Raw genomic sequence first — 17,500 nt, forward strand, 5'->3', positions numbered from 1 at the left:
GGTTGGGGACCCCTGATATAGATGATCAGACTTGTACTTAAGAAACGGGTGAGAGTGTGCGCAAGTGTGCGCGTGTGGGTCTGTGTTGCCCAGCTGACCTCTGTTCCAACATCTGTCTGTAACAGTAATTACTGTATGTCACAACCACACTTGTGCACCTTGCACTGATTGGCTGCCATGAGATATTGTTCCTGCCTTTACACCTGAGGCCTCACTTTGCCTTTCCACAAAAATGTTTTTCACATCGATTTCAAGGTATGAGGAGGATGGTCCATTACGGCTGGAATGTCCATAAGTTATTTTCCTTTTTGTGTTGTCAAATTTTGCATAAAGAATAAAGGCAATATTTCTTTGTCACTGTTCTCCTATTCTTTACGGCAAAGGTGATCATTGTTAGCCTACTGGGAATATCTCAGAACCCAAGGAGGGTAACAATAAAGCATGGCACGGTGTAGTGGACTTGAAAGGATGGGCACGGCACTCTTGAGATTCCATCCATACAAACACATACAGTCAGTGTTGGCAACTTAGCCACTACATTTAGCGAATTTTGCAAACCCTCGAGTGGCTATTTTTTTGCAATATATGTCGGTCCCGAATCAACTAGCCAGTGTATGTGCGCCTGCTGCTATTTATTATTTTAGATCGGCTCTTGAACAAAATAAATCGGTGCAATAAATGGTGCAATTTCTGGGTGGAAGCGAACTCATAAATACGCCAGTCTGCGTCCCTCCTCCAGATCTCCTGCTCACAGCCTGTTTGCAATGGTCGCATCCGGCCGCATTGTAGCCAGGCACAAAGTTGCACCTGTATGGTGGCGGAACAGCACGCTGCCTCAAGCAACAGCTCAGCCAACAAAAAAAGTTAAAAGGTGTAAAAGCTCTGTACTGCACCCCCCCCAGCCTAATAAATGTTAACACCTAATCTCTTCTCTTTGGTTCTGAGGCAGAGAACCAATTTATCTTCCCAGAAAAGGGGACACTAGTAGATTATGTCAGAGAGGGTTATTTTGGGTCTGTACTCTTGAGTGACTACAACCTTCATGCTCAAAGGAAGTTTTTCATTGACTTTTTTCATTAGACACCAACAAAAATTATGTCTCTAAGTTTCCTTTAGTTTAGCTGAATAGACGGAAACATTGTTGAGTGTGTATAATATTGACACAAATTAGTTGCCTCCCCATATGTAAGACAATGGGCAACTTTTAAATGTAACATTTTAACGTTTGAGAATAAATTTGTTCAACTGCCGCCTAAAACAACAAAGCATCTTTGGAATGTGCTTCTGTTTTTCCAGTTAACTCATACCGCCTCATAGCTTCCCACACCTGCCATACATCACAAATTCATTTTGTCAAAATGTCTCTTCAGGGAAAGTCTTTTGTTGGAATCCTTCAACCCATCAACCTTCACAGCAGAGATTAGCGACACACAATCTACTTCGTTCGACCACAAGGCTCCTGCAGAATATCTGATCGCAGCAATCTTGCTTCTCGTCTAGAAAATGGAGGGCGAGATCCATTCCAAGTCCAGTAATAATACATGTACTGATGCATAGTGATTAAAAAAAAAAAAAAATCCATACTTGAAATATACCAGATGTAGAAACAGTAAAGTGAGACCTGGGAATGAACTGTTGGCTTTTTTAGACATTTTCGTTGGAATAGATGTATAAATGTGTGTGTCTGTGTGTGCATGTGTGTGTGCAAATAAAACAGCTGTTTTCAGAAACGCTCTTAAATTTCAAGGGGATAACAGAGACAACCTTACTGCTTTATACACAAACCCAAACCACAATAAAGACACCGCTGCAATACGGGGCCAATGAAAACCCCACCAACTTGCATTGGATGAGCAGATCGTAATCTAAAATTTGAGTACGCATGTCAAAACATTATTTCAGACCGTTTGCACAATCGCTGACATCCAGATTCGACAACTACCTGAAATGTTTGCGCGACCGATTCAACAAGTTGCTGGAAGCTTTTCTCTGTATGCTCTGGTTCCATTTGACACAGACTCACCAAGATTGTTGTGACAATGTAAGTTCGGTTCTGAAGGCCATATGTGTCATTGCTGCCTCTCACGAAGCTTGCAGTGGTCACATATTTCTCATCTTCATTCCAGTAGCCAACCTATGAAAAGGATGGTAGATTACGCTCTTAAATTATTCAAAACCGGTTCCTGTAATAGTCCTCATGATTTGAAACTTGCAGAAGTAGGTGCGGATCCAAAATAAAGACCCATATTAAATCCGAATACATCATGCTCACCTTTTTGGGTCCTGATGGAGCCAGTTCCATCACACTAACCGTGTAGTTGGTCCTGCGGCCTTTCTCATTGAACTGAATGTGACCGGTGAGTCCATCTATACGGACCTGAGTTTGAGAGTCAGCAATTGGCATCAAGGAAGAAACACAAACTACACAAAAGCCAACTCTCCATGTCACGAAAATGCTTTCGCTCACGAGAGTCTGTCCGAGACAGCGGTGTCTGTCTGCCTCCCTACGGAGGTGAATGACAGACGGGCGTGTGTCCGTGTACAGTGCAGTGTTTGTCTTGGCGGCATGATGGAGTTAATTGAGCGAACACAGCTTCATTCCACAGACTATCCCTAGGCAGATGGCTAGATTGACACTGAGTGGGCCTGTGCACAGCCGTTCTGCAGACGGAGCCTCGGGCTGCCTGCGTACACGCATGCTATTACATTATATGTTTGACCTGGCGTCAAGTCGGTTCCCGAGAAAATTAAGAAATGTATTCAAATGACATTTTTCGTCATCTGTGGAATTGTCTCCGCTTCTTGATAAGAGTGCATGCTTGCGTGTATGTCTGCGCGTGTCTGTTTGAGTAAGAAGTCGCACAGCAAGACCACTGTTTCCTTTTTCATTGCCAAATATTACATTTCTAAACTCAATTGCTGATGTCATCTTCCATGACGATCACGGCTGAGGGTTACTGCCTGGAGACATTGTTTACCAGCCCCGATGTCACTTTTGATACTGGGGACTTTCCTGCGACTTCATGTGAACTTTAGATGACAGAACGAGCCCTAATTTGCCCAGCCAGGCTCATCTCAAGAGCAGTTAGCCCATGTGCCACTCAGGAATGGCTGTATGACTCTCGAGGTTCGTGTGTTTGAATGTGAGGCTTCTCTGTGTGTGCGCAGACCTGCTGCAAGGCTCTTTGGATGTCTATGCCTTGACCCCACGGAGCCGGTGGATTGGCAAGGCATTCCCCAGCATTGCCCCTGCGCGAGATGTCTATCCTTTGTCTCCTTAAATTCTGGAATGCTGTTGACATGACTTTTACCCCATCATACGTCAAAGCACCAGTGTACTGGAAACACAGCAGAAAGGCAGACAATTTTTGAGACTGTGATGAGAGTGTGAACAGTGTTGAGAAAATCTAATGCCTTGGTACAATAATGCACCGAACCCATTATGCACATTTATTCTTCCACTAACACCCACAGGTGACTGCTTCAAACCGATCCATTACTTTGGATGGCTAAATCCATTTCCAGGTACCGGTAATTTTATCGCATGAAAATTATTGAAATCTGATAAGATCCTGCAAAGGCTTACTGTCATGCATTTTTACAGTTTCATGACCTCTCGTTGACAGCCACAAACAGTCGGGAAGCTAACAACTCTCCTGATATAATCATGTATAATCCCGAGGACACTCATCGACATCAGTGGACTGTATTACATCAGCACTTCAATTATGGACGGTGAACAAAGGTAAACATCACAGTTACTTTGAGTCCCTTCTTGGCCATTTTGGAATCCTTGTTGTCAAATTCCATCCATTGTTGGACGACTCTGCTAACGCTGGGCTCTGAGTTGTTGACCAGCTGGAAGCCGGTAATGTTCGCTCCACCCTTGCGCAGGTCTGTCAGGTCAATGTCCAGGAAACCCTGTAAGGGGAGGTGGACAGGCAGGGAGAGTGAGAGCCACAGGCGAGAGACGGTACGCTCATTGGCCACAATATGACCTGCACCTGCGCAATCAAATGATGCAAGATCTGCACTAATAGTTCTGACATCACAGAACATTTAATTAAACTCTGTCAGGGTACGATTAATTATGTATGTACGGTAGAGGTACAGTGCGTTATGTAGGTTCAGTAATTTGTTTGTGGTTTTCATGCAATCTGCTGGTGTGCCAAATGTTTGATCAAGGTATGCACTAAGGATGGGCATTTGACTTAATTCCCTTGAATCAAATGTCAAACTTTAGTTGTCAATGAATCTGTTTTATCTTTGTATACTGTTTCAATAGTACTGAATGTAACTCCTGTTTTGATTCCAGCAGTGTAGGGAGTAGAATAATGATGCTCAGAGAAAGTCTACGTGGATGTAGTGCAACGTCCCATATATGTTGGTCTGCTTTGGTATATATATTTAGTATACTGTATATATTTTCCAATCCGCTTATCCACACAAGGGTCGCTATCCCAGCTGTCTTTGGGCAGGAGGTAGGGTTGCACGGCACACATCGACAAACAACCATTCACACTCACAATCACACCTAGGAACAATTTAGAGTGTTCCATTGACTTGCCATGCATGTTTTTGGAAATGTGGGAGGAAACCGGAGTACCCAGAGAAAACCCACGCAGGCACAGGGAGAGCATGCAACCTCCACAAAGGAAGGCCGGAATCGTACCCTGCACCTCTGCACTGTGAGGTGGACGCATATCTGCCTCACAGTTCAGAGGTCATAGGTTTGAATCCGAGCTTCCGGTGTGGAGTTTTCCTGTTCTCAGTTTTCTCCCATATTATAAAACATGCATATTAGGTTAAGTGTAGACTCTGACTTGTCCCAAGGTGTAAATGTGAGCCTGAATGCTTATGTGGTAAAATGTGCCTCAGGATTGCCTGGCGACCAGTTCAAGGTGACCCCTGCCTCCCCGCCAGAGTCATCTGGGATGGACTCCAGCTTATCCTCGTGAGGATAAGGATAATGGATGGACGGACACTTTGGGAAATTCATACAAATGCCATGAAGTGCTGAAACATTTTTTTTCCAATACACTGGAGTAATTCAATAGAAGGTGGACACTGACATCTTTTCTCTTTAATATTTTAAACAAATTGGATTTATGAACGACATGACTCTGTCATGTTTGTATTATTACAAAACCTTGTTTCATTTACAGTTGACTGGCAAATATGCAGCACATGAAGAAATTCAGATGGATGGACATTTTATATAGAATTTAAACATAAATCTTGAGAATTAGGTTGAAATATTTCCGTGAAATCTACTTCTTTGCGGGGTGCACAACAAAACGAGAAACATCAGAGAGCAAATTATTTATGAAATTATTTAAATTATTTGAGGCATTTAAAAACATTAATAAACACTGTTTCATTTATTTCCTGTGGCAGCCGAAAACCTCCGCTCACACATGCAGCCAAACTTAAGACTCATTGGTGAAAAAGATGTTGAGAAAGAGCAAATGCAATTCAACTAAGCTAGTTGTATGTCTCATAAAGCTAAAACAGTAAACTAGAAGATGGAGATGAATATTCCAAAACCTTATTATGTCATAACGATCATTAATTATGAAGAGCATTCTAAAAATGACACACAGTCTCTTTTGCACCTCAAATGCAAGCTCGTGTAAGAGACTCACTGTCTCTCCTTGGGGACAAAAGTAGTGAGAAAAGAAAATAGAAAACCAAGTCGTCAAGTCAGTAGACTGGAGAAGACTTCGAAACTTTTAAAGAAGGATCTGAACCTTACAGGCCACCGTGCACAAGAAGCAAGGAGTGTCTTCAGTCGGAACATAATGGGTTGACTGTAACATTAAATGCAACTTGTGTGTCCTCCCTTTTATGTGAGGAAGGCTATTTTGGTAAAAGGGACAAAGGCAAGGCAGCATGCTTGTCAGGAAGAGGCAGACAGTTGTGATTGAGTGGGAAGTCCAAAGAGAGAAGAGTTTTGACTGATGAGAGGAGAAGGTGCTTCTCTGGATTGTGTGACAGAAAATCTCTCCATCTTCCTTCCATGCTCTGATCTCTTTGTTTGAATCTCATGCAAAGATGTTCTTTGGCTTTCTCTGTCGCATGGCCACACGCCGAAGCGAACCCCTTCCCAGTCCAGATAATAAATAACGATTGATCATTATCTTAAAGCCAGTCGACCGGGCTGACTGAGTAGCATTATGCGCTACTGTTTTCAAGAACTAGTGAAGGTTGGCATGGCAACAGCTGAAACATGAAAGCCAATTCATGCTTCAGTTGAAGCAAATGTCACCACCTGCTCCCTAAAGTGCGAGCATGCTGCCAGGTGTCCTTCTTCCTGCACTTTAACAGTGAATATTTGGGAAACATGGTCAGCCGAAGAATGAGTGGCAACTCTGCATTTGGCACAAGGCTGTATTTGTATTTCGTATTTGAAACAGCAGTGATCGGAAAAAAAAACAATCAATAAATGGCTGAATAGAAATATTTGTCATTGCACATCAGCCAAAATTGTATTTGTGTATTTATTAAGAATTTCCGGGTGACTGCTGCTCAAACATGAACATGCAGAAAATGAAAACCAAGCCATTGCATCTCATTCTTGTCAATGCGAGGATATGGAAACATTAGAAAAATTAGCGTGAGCATTTTGATGGTCTGCAATGGAAAATGAGGGTAATCCCTTTGCGTGCCGACTAAAAAAGAAAAAAAATGTCCAAGCGTTGTCATCTAAAACAGGGGCCCCCAACCTTTTTTGCCCCACGGACCGGTTTATGTCAGACAATATTTTCAGGGACCGGCATTTAAGGTGTGGCGGAAATAATACAACAAAATAATATGGTATGAGCTGCATGAAAACTGGCGTTTTCGAAATATAATAATAAACACAAGGAGCGTCTAATCTGGCCACAACACTCCGATCGCTATGGCAATGTTAATGCCTTCAAAATACGATACAACGGAAATTCAGTGTGTAGTGAAGTGCATGAAAATGACGACTCACCACGGCACCGAGCTTGATTTTCTGCAACCAGACGGTCCCATCTCGGGGTAATAGGAGACAATGACGCCTCAAGTGTGTGGTTTATGTCCAGTCTACTTCGTAATTTTGTTTTCGTCCCGTTGCTGCAGAAACCCCCCACCTCACACAGGTAGGATGTCGGAAATAGCAAAAGTGCTATTGTGGCGATCTCAGAGTATTCAGACATAACTTTAATCCAGTTGTCTCGAACGTACTTTTAAGGCCGCCGTCATTTGATAAAACATCTTTCGTATTCCGAAATAAATAAAACGGAATTAAGGCAAGTTCTTTCTGTGCGGCCCGGTACCAAATGCCCGGCGGACCGGTACCGGTCCGCGGACCGGCGGTTGGGGACCCCTGATCTAAAATGAACCCATGCTTTTGGGGCAGACGAGCATGATTGAGTCACTCTAATGACCACAGTGGGGAAGAAGTGATCAAGCTGCAGCATATTAATGCTGCTCTGACTACAATGTCAATTATTCTCTTCTTCTGCGTCACTGAGTGAATGTGAAGAATGCTGTAGGGTGGCCTGCGGAGAATTTGCAGAAAATGGCAGCAGTCAAATTGAGCTGGCGGATCAATCTTACACGACAATGACTGTCTGACCTTTGTCACTGTGGATCTGCTCACAGTGTCTCGCCATGTCACTTCATACAGCTAAATCGCTCCGAACGTCTATTTAATAGTGACGATCTGAAACACATTTCAGGGCAGAGCTCCATTTCCTCGGAGAAATTTTGTTCCGTTAATGTTTTGTGTCTCGTGCCAAATGCTGCGAAGGGTATCAAAACAATCTGCATTGTACAGATTTAATTTAGAGACACACTGCAGCCTGATGATTTGTTGATATTAAATTATCATGTCCATTTAGGTTTGACATTCCAAACTGGAGATACTGACTGTAGCCCTTAGTGGGAAGTTGACTTTCAACAGGGGAGTCAGAGTCATTTTACTTTGCAGGCCACAGTCCTCCTAATTTGATCTCATAAGTGGACCGCGGTGCTATATCTGTGGCTTCATAAGCTATTCCTCATCATTTTGTTGCAAAGAATGACACGAGCTGTACGTTTGACATCCTTTCTCCCGAACATTCATTGTGGAAAGCAGAAGAAAATAAATGCTTACCAAGTTTGCCAATATGTAGTGGTAACTCTTTGCATTCTTGCCTTGCTCAACAATCTGGAGAATAGAAAAAGACGAATGAAGGATAAAATGACCTAGACACAACAATGTGCTGTGTGTGTGTGTGTGTGTGTGTGTGTGTGTGTGTGTGACAGAGAGAGAGAGAAAGCAAGAAAGAGAGAGAGAGACAGAGCGAGAGAGAGACAAACACTGTCAAAGTAGTTGTCAAAGTAGTCTACTGTTCCTAGACAAGTGTCCTTGACAGTCAAGAAAGTAGGCCCATATAAATTAGAGCAATAGCACAAAATGAGAAAATAGGTCAACCTTCAAATTTGGACTTCCTGTATTTACAGATTTTTATGATTTTTTTTTTTTTTTTCACTCTCCACTCTCCAGACTGACCGTGTTAGGATTAGGATCAAGGATAATTAACATGATCGCACTACGCTAAAAGGTAATTTGACTCTGACACTCCTCTTATATACTGACACTTGCCTTACATTGAAGGAAAAAAAGTGATTTCAAGGATGGGCACTGTATGAACTGTATAAGGCAAAATACCGGTAAAATATTTTGGATTTCCAAAAGTGGATCTGTGAGCACTGCATTAGCCCCATTACATAGCAATGGGGCTAATTTACAATGTAACTACGCCCCCATATAACTTTCTCGTCGCACAAAATACAATCAACAATTATTTTGTACAACCATGAAACACTGAAATGTGTGCAAATATTCTGTGCAGTGTTACAACACCAAAAGAAGCCTTCTTTTTCTTTTACCATTGTGTCACTGAAGGCTCATGTTTGATGTCTGTTGTGTCAATAATTGAGAGCTAAATCAGTGAAAATCATCACGATCTAAAAAAAAAAAAAAACCTAATGCCACTCAAAACCTCCCAAAAATGTACAGTATTCATTCCTCATCACCATGGGAGCGCACAATATCATGACCCTCTTGCCTTTACCGCTGACCAGTCAGCCCACCCCCAAGGGTCAGGCCAGATGGAGTAACACGTCAAGAGGTGTGGAGTATAGTGCCAGCATCAATTTATTCATACATGTATTTTTGGCCCCACTTTGACTGACATTTAAATAGGCCGCCCTCTCCCCCGCTCCTCGTTGCGGCACTCAAGGCAACTCTCTTGCCTAAATAAAGACGGCGTTTTACTGCTCGACAACAGAGTGTCAATCGTGTCAGCAAAGCATTCCGAGAAGCCACATGAATAAAGCCTGAGCGGGCAGCACTAGTCGAAAGTCATGCACCATCCAATTAGGATTTCTTACAGTGGATAAGCAGAGCATTCATGTGTCGGTGTTCAGTCAGTGTGCAGAACATCACACATTGTTGCTCCTCTTGCTCTCTCAGCATTTTCTCCTGAGGGGCTGAGCATTTGTTTTATGGTCTGTGTGTGTGTGTGTGTGTGTGTGTGTGTGTGTGTGTGTGTGTGTGTGTGTGTGTGTGTGTGTGTGGGGTGTGTGTGTGTGTGTGTGTGTGTGTGTGTGTGTGTGTGTGTGCGTGCGTGCGTAATACTGCTGCAGGTCATAGCAGAAGGTGGCATTTGTTATTAATGGTGACCCCGGCACAAGGCGGGCCCTGCGGTCAAGCCTCTGGCAAGGAAAAGCAAGAGGAAGACACCCGCACCCGCGCACACACACACCCGCACACTGACACGACAACACAAATGCACTCGCAATAGTGGTCTAGCAAATGCAAATGTTTGTGAAATGCCTGACGATTAATTACACATGCAAATTTGTGCCATTCAGACTTTGGCCCCCAAGAGAAAGGGTCACTTCTCATATCTTTGCATGAAAATCAGCTTCGTAACACATATATATATATATATATTTTTTTTTTTTCTTAACACTTCTATCACCATGGATGTTCTCCAAGGAGACTACTTTAACATTTAGCTTCCCTTGAAATGTCACCCTTAGGATACTGCCTAGTGACCTTATCGCAAGAGAATCTGTGTACTGTAAGAGATGAATGAGATGAACACGGGAGTGTAAAAGGTGAAAGAGGCAGGCGAGTGTGTATTTGTGTGTATGTGAGCGCACCGCTGCATACAGGTGTCAGATACACACAAGTGGGGCACCATGGAGGCGGGGAGCAGATGCGGGTGATTGATGGCATCTGTCTGAGAGGAAAACATCTCAGAGTCCGGGCTCCTATAAAGCGTTGAGACCTGATGCAATAACCTTAACTGTTGCCCAGGCCATCAATAACATTCACGTCCAACTAAAATAGTCTCTACTTTATGTGTGGGTGTGGATATGGATGCAAGTGCACAGTATGATTCATGGGTTGTTGTAGCAAAAAACATGTTCAAATTGTCTTTAAAAAAGTTCCACTGAGCTGGTAAGTTGAAGAGACTTTGGAGGACAAGACTTGCCAAGTGTTGGTGATGACAACACAAACAGTTTTGAATTTTGAAGGGACCAGTGAGCTGTGAAAGTCTTTCTATTGGACTGTCAGTTGTGATTCCTGGATCGTTTTTGTTTGAGCAGCGCTGCTCTGAGAGTTCATCCTGTCATGGGAGAATGCTGACTCTAAATGCATAAGCTGTGTTGTTGATCATTTTTGTCCTTGATGCTTGGAGCCTGCACAGAACAGCAGACCAACAAATGATCTCACTACCTGCACATTCTTTTCCGTTCTGCATCGCCGCATCTCTTCATCTTGTTAAACCACGCAAAGCCGAGTATACAAATCCACTTCTTCCTAACTCCTTTGAGGAAGCTAATTGCCCAAAATAAATCTCATGTGCCCAAGGGGGAAAACAACCAAACAGATGGACTTTATTTTTCTTTGAGATTTTAAGATCATTAAAGCACAATGGAGTGTAATTACATTAGGGAGAAAAGCTGTTTACCTTTTTAAGGATGCCAGTGAGCCTCTCTGTCTCACAATCGATGATAATCTGCCCCTCCTTTGTCTTGTCCAAATCTTGGAACACTTTCAAGAACGATGCCTCCGTCATGGTCTCCACATTGACCGAAGTCACGAGCCAGTTCCTCTCTGCTGCCGTGTCCAAAACCTTCTGGAGCACGGAGAGCCCTGGACAGAGGTGGAGAAAGCATTCACACACACAAAAAAATGGACTAATTTGGAAGAGGAGTCATGTAAAGACAGCATTGTTATGAATTAGAATGGCCTGAGAGATAATGCATTTCATTGCATAGAAATAAAGCATCGAGAAAGGAGATGTGGGACAGATTATCGCTAACATTTGTCACTATACAGTATTGATACACAAGAATTTGCACACTGAATGACTGAATGGTTTATTATCGTGAATCTTGCCATTCTTCTCTATGTAGTAGACGTTATCCACCAAATTCCCCGGTCGACGCAACTTTATTAGGTGCGGTGCACTTTGAACGGCTGATCAATAATAGATTAATGTGCACGTTGAATGGGCATCCTGCTGGGACTTATACTTCGGGAAAGGTCTGTCCTCACTCCGAATATAAAAATATATGCGAGGCTCGGTTGTACAATTCATTGTGCTCGTAATACAATACAGCAAGCCGATGGGTACTATCCCCAATTTGGATGTTTTATTTCGGGGTGTCAAACTCATTTTTGGCACGGGCCACATTTTAGTTACCGTTTCAATTAGAGGGCCGTTATGACTGAAACCATATAAAAAAGTCAAGAATAGCTGTTGATTTAACGACTGGTTAAGTTACTATCATGAGGGGTTTGGTACCAAGAAAATGCTTCGAATATATCTCTTATTTATTACATATGAGAATTTAAAATTTTGGTAGACGTTTTAGAAAAGATCATGGAAGTTGACATATTTGAGCTGCTTTCACGGGCCACATAAATTGATGTAGCGGGCCAGATCTGGCCCCTGGGCCTTGAGTTTGACACTTGTGTTTTATTTTGTTTCCACAATGTCAAACACGGCGTACTCGGCTTTGCGCTACGACCACCCTGATTTTGATGCAAATCCCCCACGGGGATTGGCCAGGAAAAGTCTACTTCCATCCCACAGCGGGGCACAAAGGCCTAAACGCCCCGTTACACCCAATTCTACCAAAATACCAACACCAAAAGAAAGAAAGCTTCACCCAGTTAGACTGCGCTTTGGACTCGACTTGTGCCGGGAACGAAAATTGGACCCACTGTGATGAATTAAGTAGGTATTCTCATATTGCAGCACAAAATTATTGTGGTTAATTTCATTTCTTTTTGCTTTGATATATTGAAAATTGCATCATTATTGTAAAGCCATATTATTGACAAAATATTGTATCACAAGTTTCTGTGGCTTTCCCCACCCACCTTAACATTATAGGACAGAAACAAGGGCAAGGAACCGAGCCCATCCATCAGAACTTCCCCTGTAGGTTCAGTGATAAAGTGTAATGAGTGGTGGAGTCCATTCAGCACACTGACACTTCCAAGTGTGCTGGCCTAAATAATGACCACTTCTACACCAACAAACGCTCAGCCCATGCATCACAGCCAAAGACACCGTCACAACCCGGTTTACATCCTCCAAGTCACAATTACAAGTGACACTGCCACAGTCCACTGTTGCCTGGACACGGGAGAACCATGGAGTGAGAGCGAGAGCCACTAATAAGGGAAAACAGGAAGAAAAAAGTGGATGAGAAAACACACTACACCCTGACGCATTTTTTTTTTTTTTTTACTCCTTTTCTCTTGGAAGGCAGCAACTCAAATTGGGAGCCACAAACATTCCGTGGGGGGAAATGTAATTATTTCACTCGAGAAAGACTTTCAGCTGTTACCCAAATTTTAAAAATATTACAGTCAAACCTCTTTTCAACGTACCCCATTGACAAAATTTCCACTCCTAAAACCTTCAGATTTCAAAGTCCCGATTTTACGTTATTCATTTTGCATTTGCAGATTTTGCTTGCAACGAACAGCTTCATAATATAAACTTCATTATACTGATCAGACTTCTCTTACAAAGTAGTGAAAAGGCAACGAACCGTGAAAAGCTGATTGCCGGTGCAACCTTGCGTATGAACAAAATATACAGCGTGAGATTGCCCTCAGTTGCTTAACAACGTGACTGACTTCCGGAGGCTTGGCGCACATGGTCTGAAAAGATGACTGGGAAACAGTTGGAAATCTTGCTGTCTGTGAAGGCTGAAATTGTCTCTCACTTTTGAAATGGAGTCTCCCAGCTGAAACTAAACCTCGACTATGAATTAACAAAGTCGACAATTTTGACAATAATCCATAATGGCAACAAAATCACGGCAGAGTTTGAGGCCAACAGATTGAAAGATGATCGTAAACGGATGCGGGGGGGGTGACACATCCTGAAGTGGGGAAGGCAGTTTTTATTTGCTTGCTGACTGAATGTTTTCCGATATGAAGTAGCAACGCGACGGTTGTTTGTTTCATGTCTAATAAAATATTTTTTGTCTTCATACTTTATACATCTATTTCTAATTGAAATGCTTATATTGTATAACATGTTGATGTTTTTACATCGGCAAATGTTCATATTATATTATACATTGTAGTTGGCAGTCATTTTATTGGCAATAGTTACGAAGAACTTCCGTTATAAGGTGCATATTCGTTATGTCCCTCGAGGTACGTTGCAACGAGGTTTGAATGTACATATGAAATTTTGAAATATAGGAAAAAAATTTTTGAGCCTCAGACAGTGTGCACACTTAGTCATGATCATTAAGGCATTTGCCACATTTTTAACAAATGTAAAAATGTCAACCACAACAAAACAACAACAACAACACTATATGAGAAACAAATGATAAACGCAGTCACAGCGTCTGGAAAATGACGCCTTGGCCCTTTTTGAATGCACCCCAACTGCTCTCCAGGCATTCTATGCTGCCTATTTGACGGCAAGTCATTAACTAACAAAAGGATGGATGGCGTTCGACCTCCATAAATAACCACAATATGAGCAAATAAATAAGACAGCCAGGAAGTGGAGGGCGTAGACGAGAAGCGATGCATTTTAGTGGGGAGACCTTGCACACCCAAACAGAGAGAAACCTAATAGGGGGCTTTTACTAAGCTATCATTCAACGCTGAAACTGATGTATGCAAAGGTGACAAAGGATGCTCTTGCAGTAATCAAGTCTTATGGGAGAAGTCAGAGCATCCAGACGATGAAGATTTTGCCCTCTCAAGTCGCAGTGAAATTTCAGCGCCAAGGAGAACAGGCGAGCGATTTAAATTCGAATCAAACTGTCAGAATAGTGTTAAAGTTACAATACGTAATACACGGCTTAAAATAAGCCATTTCACATCGCCTATTGCCCGATGACAACTGAGATAGGCTCCAGCACGCCTGCGTCCCTCCTGAGGATAAAGCAGTTCAGATCATGAACGGATGGATTTTTGCATAGATACTGCTTTTTAAATATATCAAAATCTCACATACACCCTGGAGTGCCTTCACAAACCCCCAGGGCGACACATACATATGCCATGTGCAATATAATCAGGACTCCGGACTAACTTTTGCACTGGTAGCACTGGTACTAGCAATTTTTTCAGTTGGTTGCACTGCCCGACATTTTTGTGGGAGGTACAGTTGGCCGCATTTGTGAGCATATCGAGCGCAATGGTTCCTGGCCTTTTTTTCTTGTAACATCACAAGTTCATTTTCATGTTTTTTTTGTTTTTTTTTTAAAATATATCTTTTTAGTTGTTATATCGGCACAGACATTTGTCGTATCAAATCATGGAAATTGAAAATACAAATGACAGAAATCCAAATGAGCCATATTAATGATGAATTTTTGTGGATTTTGGATGGGGAGAAAGGTGCTCATTTCTCTCCATCTGTTGCTGTGTGATGTCATTGTGTGATGCTTCATGAGTTTTGGAGTAAACTGATTATTTCAAGGGGTGGGAATTGCAACCACCTGTGGATGGCCAATTGCAGCTCTGACCTGATTGGCTTGCAGCTCAGGGGTACTCCTTTAAAAAGGGATTGAGGAAGTCATTGCGGCCGACAGCTTGGAGAGCATTGATGCATGTGTATGCTAACCCTGGTTAGCTGTGTCCTACTGAAATGAAAATCTCCTTCCTCGATCCTAGCTGAACTGATTTTTTTTTAAATTCTTTCCACACGGCCTGTTTTTTTGCCACATAACAAAAGTATTTTCTTCACCTTAATGCGGGTTTGGTGTATTACATAGTCCATGAGTGTTTTTTCTATTATTTTAATTGTATTTCTCCCTGCCTTACATTTCGGGTCACAGTCACTTCAGTGAGCATCCAATTATAGATGAAGGCACCCCAATGATTCAGAAAGAGGTTGACAAGGAGCCTTGTAGGACAAGCCAAAGTAAAACTGTCCTTTCAAGGCATCCTAAATAATATAATATCTTGATGGAATCTAGCTCCCACATGCACCTTTGGGCACCAGGCAATTGAGAATAGAGAAAATAAACCTTAAGGTTTCAATGATTTTTTTATTTTTATGATGGTTTAATATAGTCTGTCAAATATGGTTTCCCTAATCTTCGCTTTTGTGAAAGAAAACAATACGTACTGGTACTTTTTCAGATGCTGCTGCATGGTGAGAAGATTAGAAAGTGCAGTATTTGAAAATTGGCACCTTTTAACTCTAACAGTACACTTGGATTTTCTTTCTTCAAGACAGCACAAAAGACAAACATTTACGAGAGCCACATAGGCCTATTTAATGTAAAAATTCAGATTAGATGTGACAAAATGCAAACACGCAGACGCCAAACGCATTTCAACCGAGAAATATATTATCCTAAAGTCTTAAAATAACCTTGCAGATTAAGATGACTGCAGTGTTGTATCCAGGCAACAGACGACTTCTGACTCAATTCTACCACTCAATCACACGGGGGTGACCTGGTAATCATACAGCACACAAACGTGAACACACACTGAGTGGAGGATGACGGGATCACGGGACATTACAAAAATCTTTCGGACATGCGGGACAAAAAGGGCATCAGAGGGCAAAGGAAGAGGGTGAAATCCTCCCTGTCACTACCCATCAGTGAGCTTAGCAGCGTCATATCCTGAAACGCATCTTTTAAAGCAGGGGTGTCAAACTCATTTTTGTGGTGAGCCACATTGTACTCACGGTTTCCCTTGCATTCACTTGCATTAAAGAGACGGTGTGAAGTGTAATCTAATTCTTGATTTTTGGGATACACCTGGGAACTGTTTTCAACTGTGAGAACGAGTCACAATATGTCGCCATTAAAGTTCTATACAGTGCGCATGTGTACATGTAATGTGCATGATTCCCTCGACCACACAACAGGCCCCCATTTGTGGCTATGCACCAAAACACCTCAGAGACGACCTCACCACATGCGAAGGATAGAGCTGATGGGTATTCCAGGGAAGAAGATAAGCAAACATGAGGATGACTTCTGTAGTTCTGTCTGTATATTTTCGAGCAACGGAAATTCCTGCTGAGATGAGCACAATGAAAAGCGGAATCTTTGGTTGTATTGTGTGATTTATCTGCCAGGCAGTGCTGGTGCATTTCTCTTTTCATTGCTCTAGCCCATTATAAAGACAATTACAGTGTATAGAATGGCCTGACAGTTCCTCATTCATACACCACATCGTTGTCACCGTGACAATGTGAAGACCGAGCAGGCTACGATGACCGACGTGGCTCCTGTCTGTCAGGGTGTCATCGTCCAAAAAATACCCTGCTGAGCACCATAATTAGACATGTAGATGCATATGAAATGAGCTCTGTAATTGTTGAATTCAGTCGAGTAGCAATCAAGTTGAACTACTTTCCATAATGGTTAGCAATACACCAACACACCTTCATGATCCAGCCTTCCTTTTTCTACTTTTTCTACACGTCTTCTATCTGATTGGGGATGAGCTGGACGCGATCCCAGCTGACTTTGGGTAACAGGTGTGTGTGTGGGGGGGGGGGGGGGGGGGGGGGGGGGGGGGGGTGAGGATTTAGGGCTTCAGGTCTGTTTGCCAGCCAATTACAGACGTACACATCCTCTCATAATTACTTTATGGGCGAAGCGCAACAAACCCTCCGCATTCCACAAAACAGGATGAAACACCTCCTGTCGGTTCAGGTGATTGGCAGAGATCAGGACAAAGCACCTGCAGAAATACTAAAGGTCTACAATGTCTTTCATTTTTAACAAAATGTCTTGAAGAATGACCAAATGTGATGTTTAAGCATCATTCATGTTGACACACACAGTATTATATCAGACAGTCAAAATGTACGGTAATGTGTTTAACCTTTGCTAGGGGACATTACCAACAAAGAAAACAATACTGCAGCAAGTTCAAGTTCAAACCATCATGTCATGAGCATCAGATACAGTCGACAGTGCGAGAGGGAGGGGAGGAAGGATGGAT

General features: G+C 42.5%; 1 protein-coding gene across 5 annotated transcripts in view; it reads right to left on the minus strand.

The window, feature by feature from the left end:
- gria1a (glutamate receptor, ionotropic, AMPA 1a) overlaps positions 1-17,500 on the minus strand; it is a 62,256-nt gene that overhangs the window by 23,747 nt on the left and 21,009 nt on the right. For all 5 annotated transcript variants that reach the window (XM_019884242.1, XM_019884241.1, XM_019884244.1 and 2 more), the window contains exons 4-9: positions 11,001-11,185; positions 8,126-8,179; positions 3,763-3,921; positions 3,171-3,338; positions 2,273-2,377; positions 2,024-2,134 (exon numbers count right to left, since the gene is read on the minus strand). In XM_019884242.1, coding sequence (XP_019739801.1) covers positions 2,024-2,134; positions 2,273-2,377; positions 3,171-3,338; positions 3,763-3,921; positions 8,126-8,179; positions 11,001-11,185 — 782 coding nt within the window. The remainder of the gene's footprint in view (positions 1-2,023; positions 2,135-2,272; positions 2,378-3,170; positions 3,339-3,762; positions 3,922-8,125; positions 8,180-11,000; positions 11,186-17,500) is intronic.

The sequence above is a fragment of the Hippocampus comes genome, unplaced genomic scaffold, assembly GCF_001891065.2.
Source record: "Hippocampus comes isolate QL1 unplaced genomic scaffold, H_comes_QL1_v1.1 scaffold156, whole genome shotgun sequence".
NCBI classification, from domain to species: domain Eukaryota; kingdom Metazoa; phylum Chordata; class Actinopteri; order Syngnathiformes; family Syngnathidae; genus Hippocampus; species Hippocampus comes.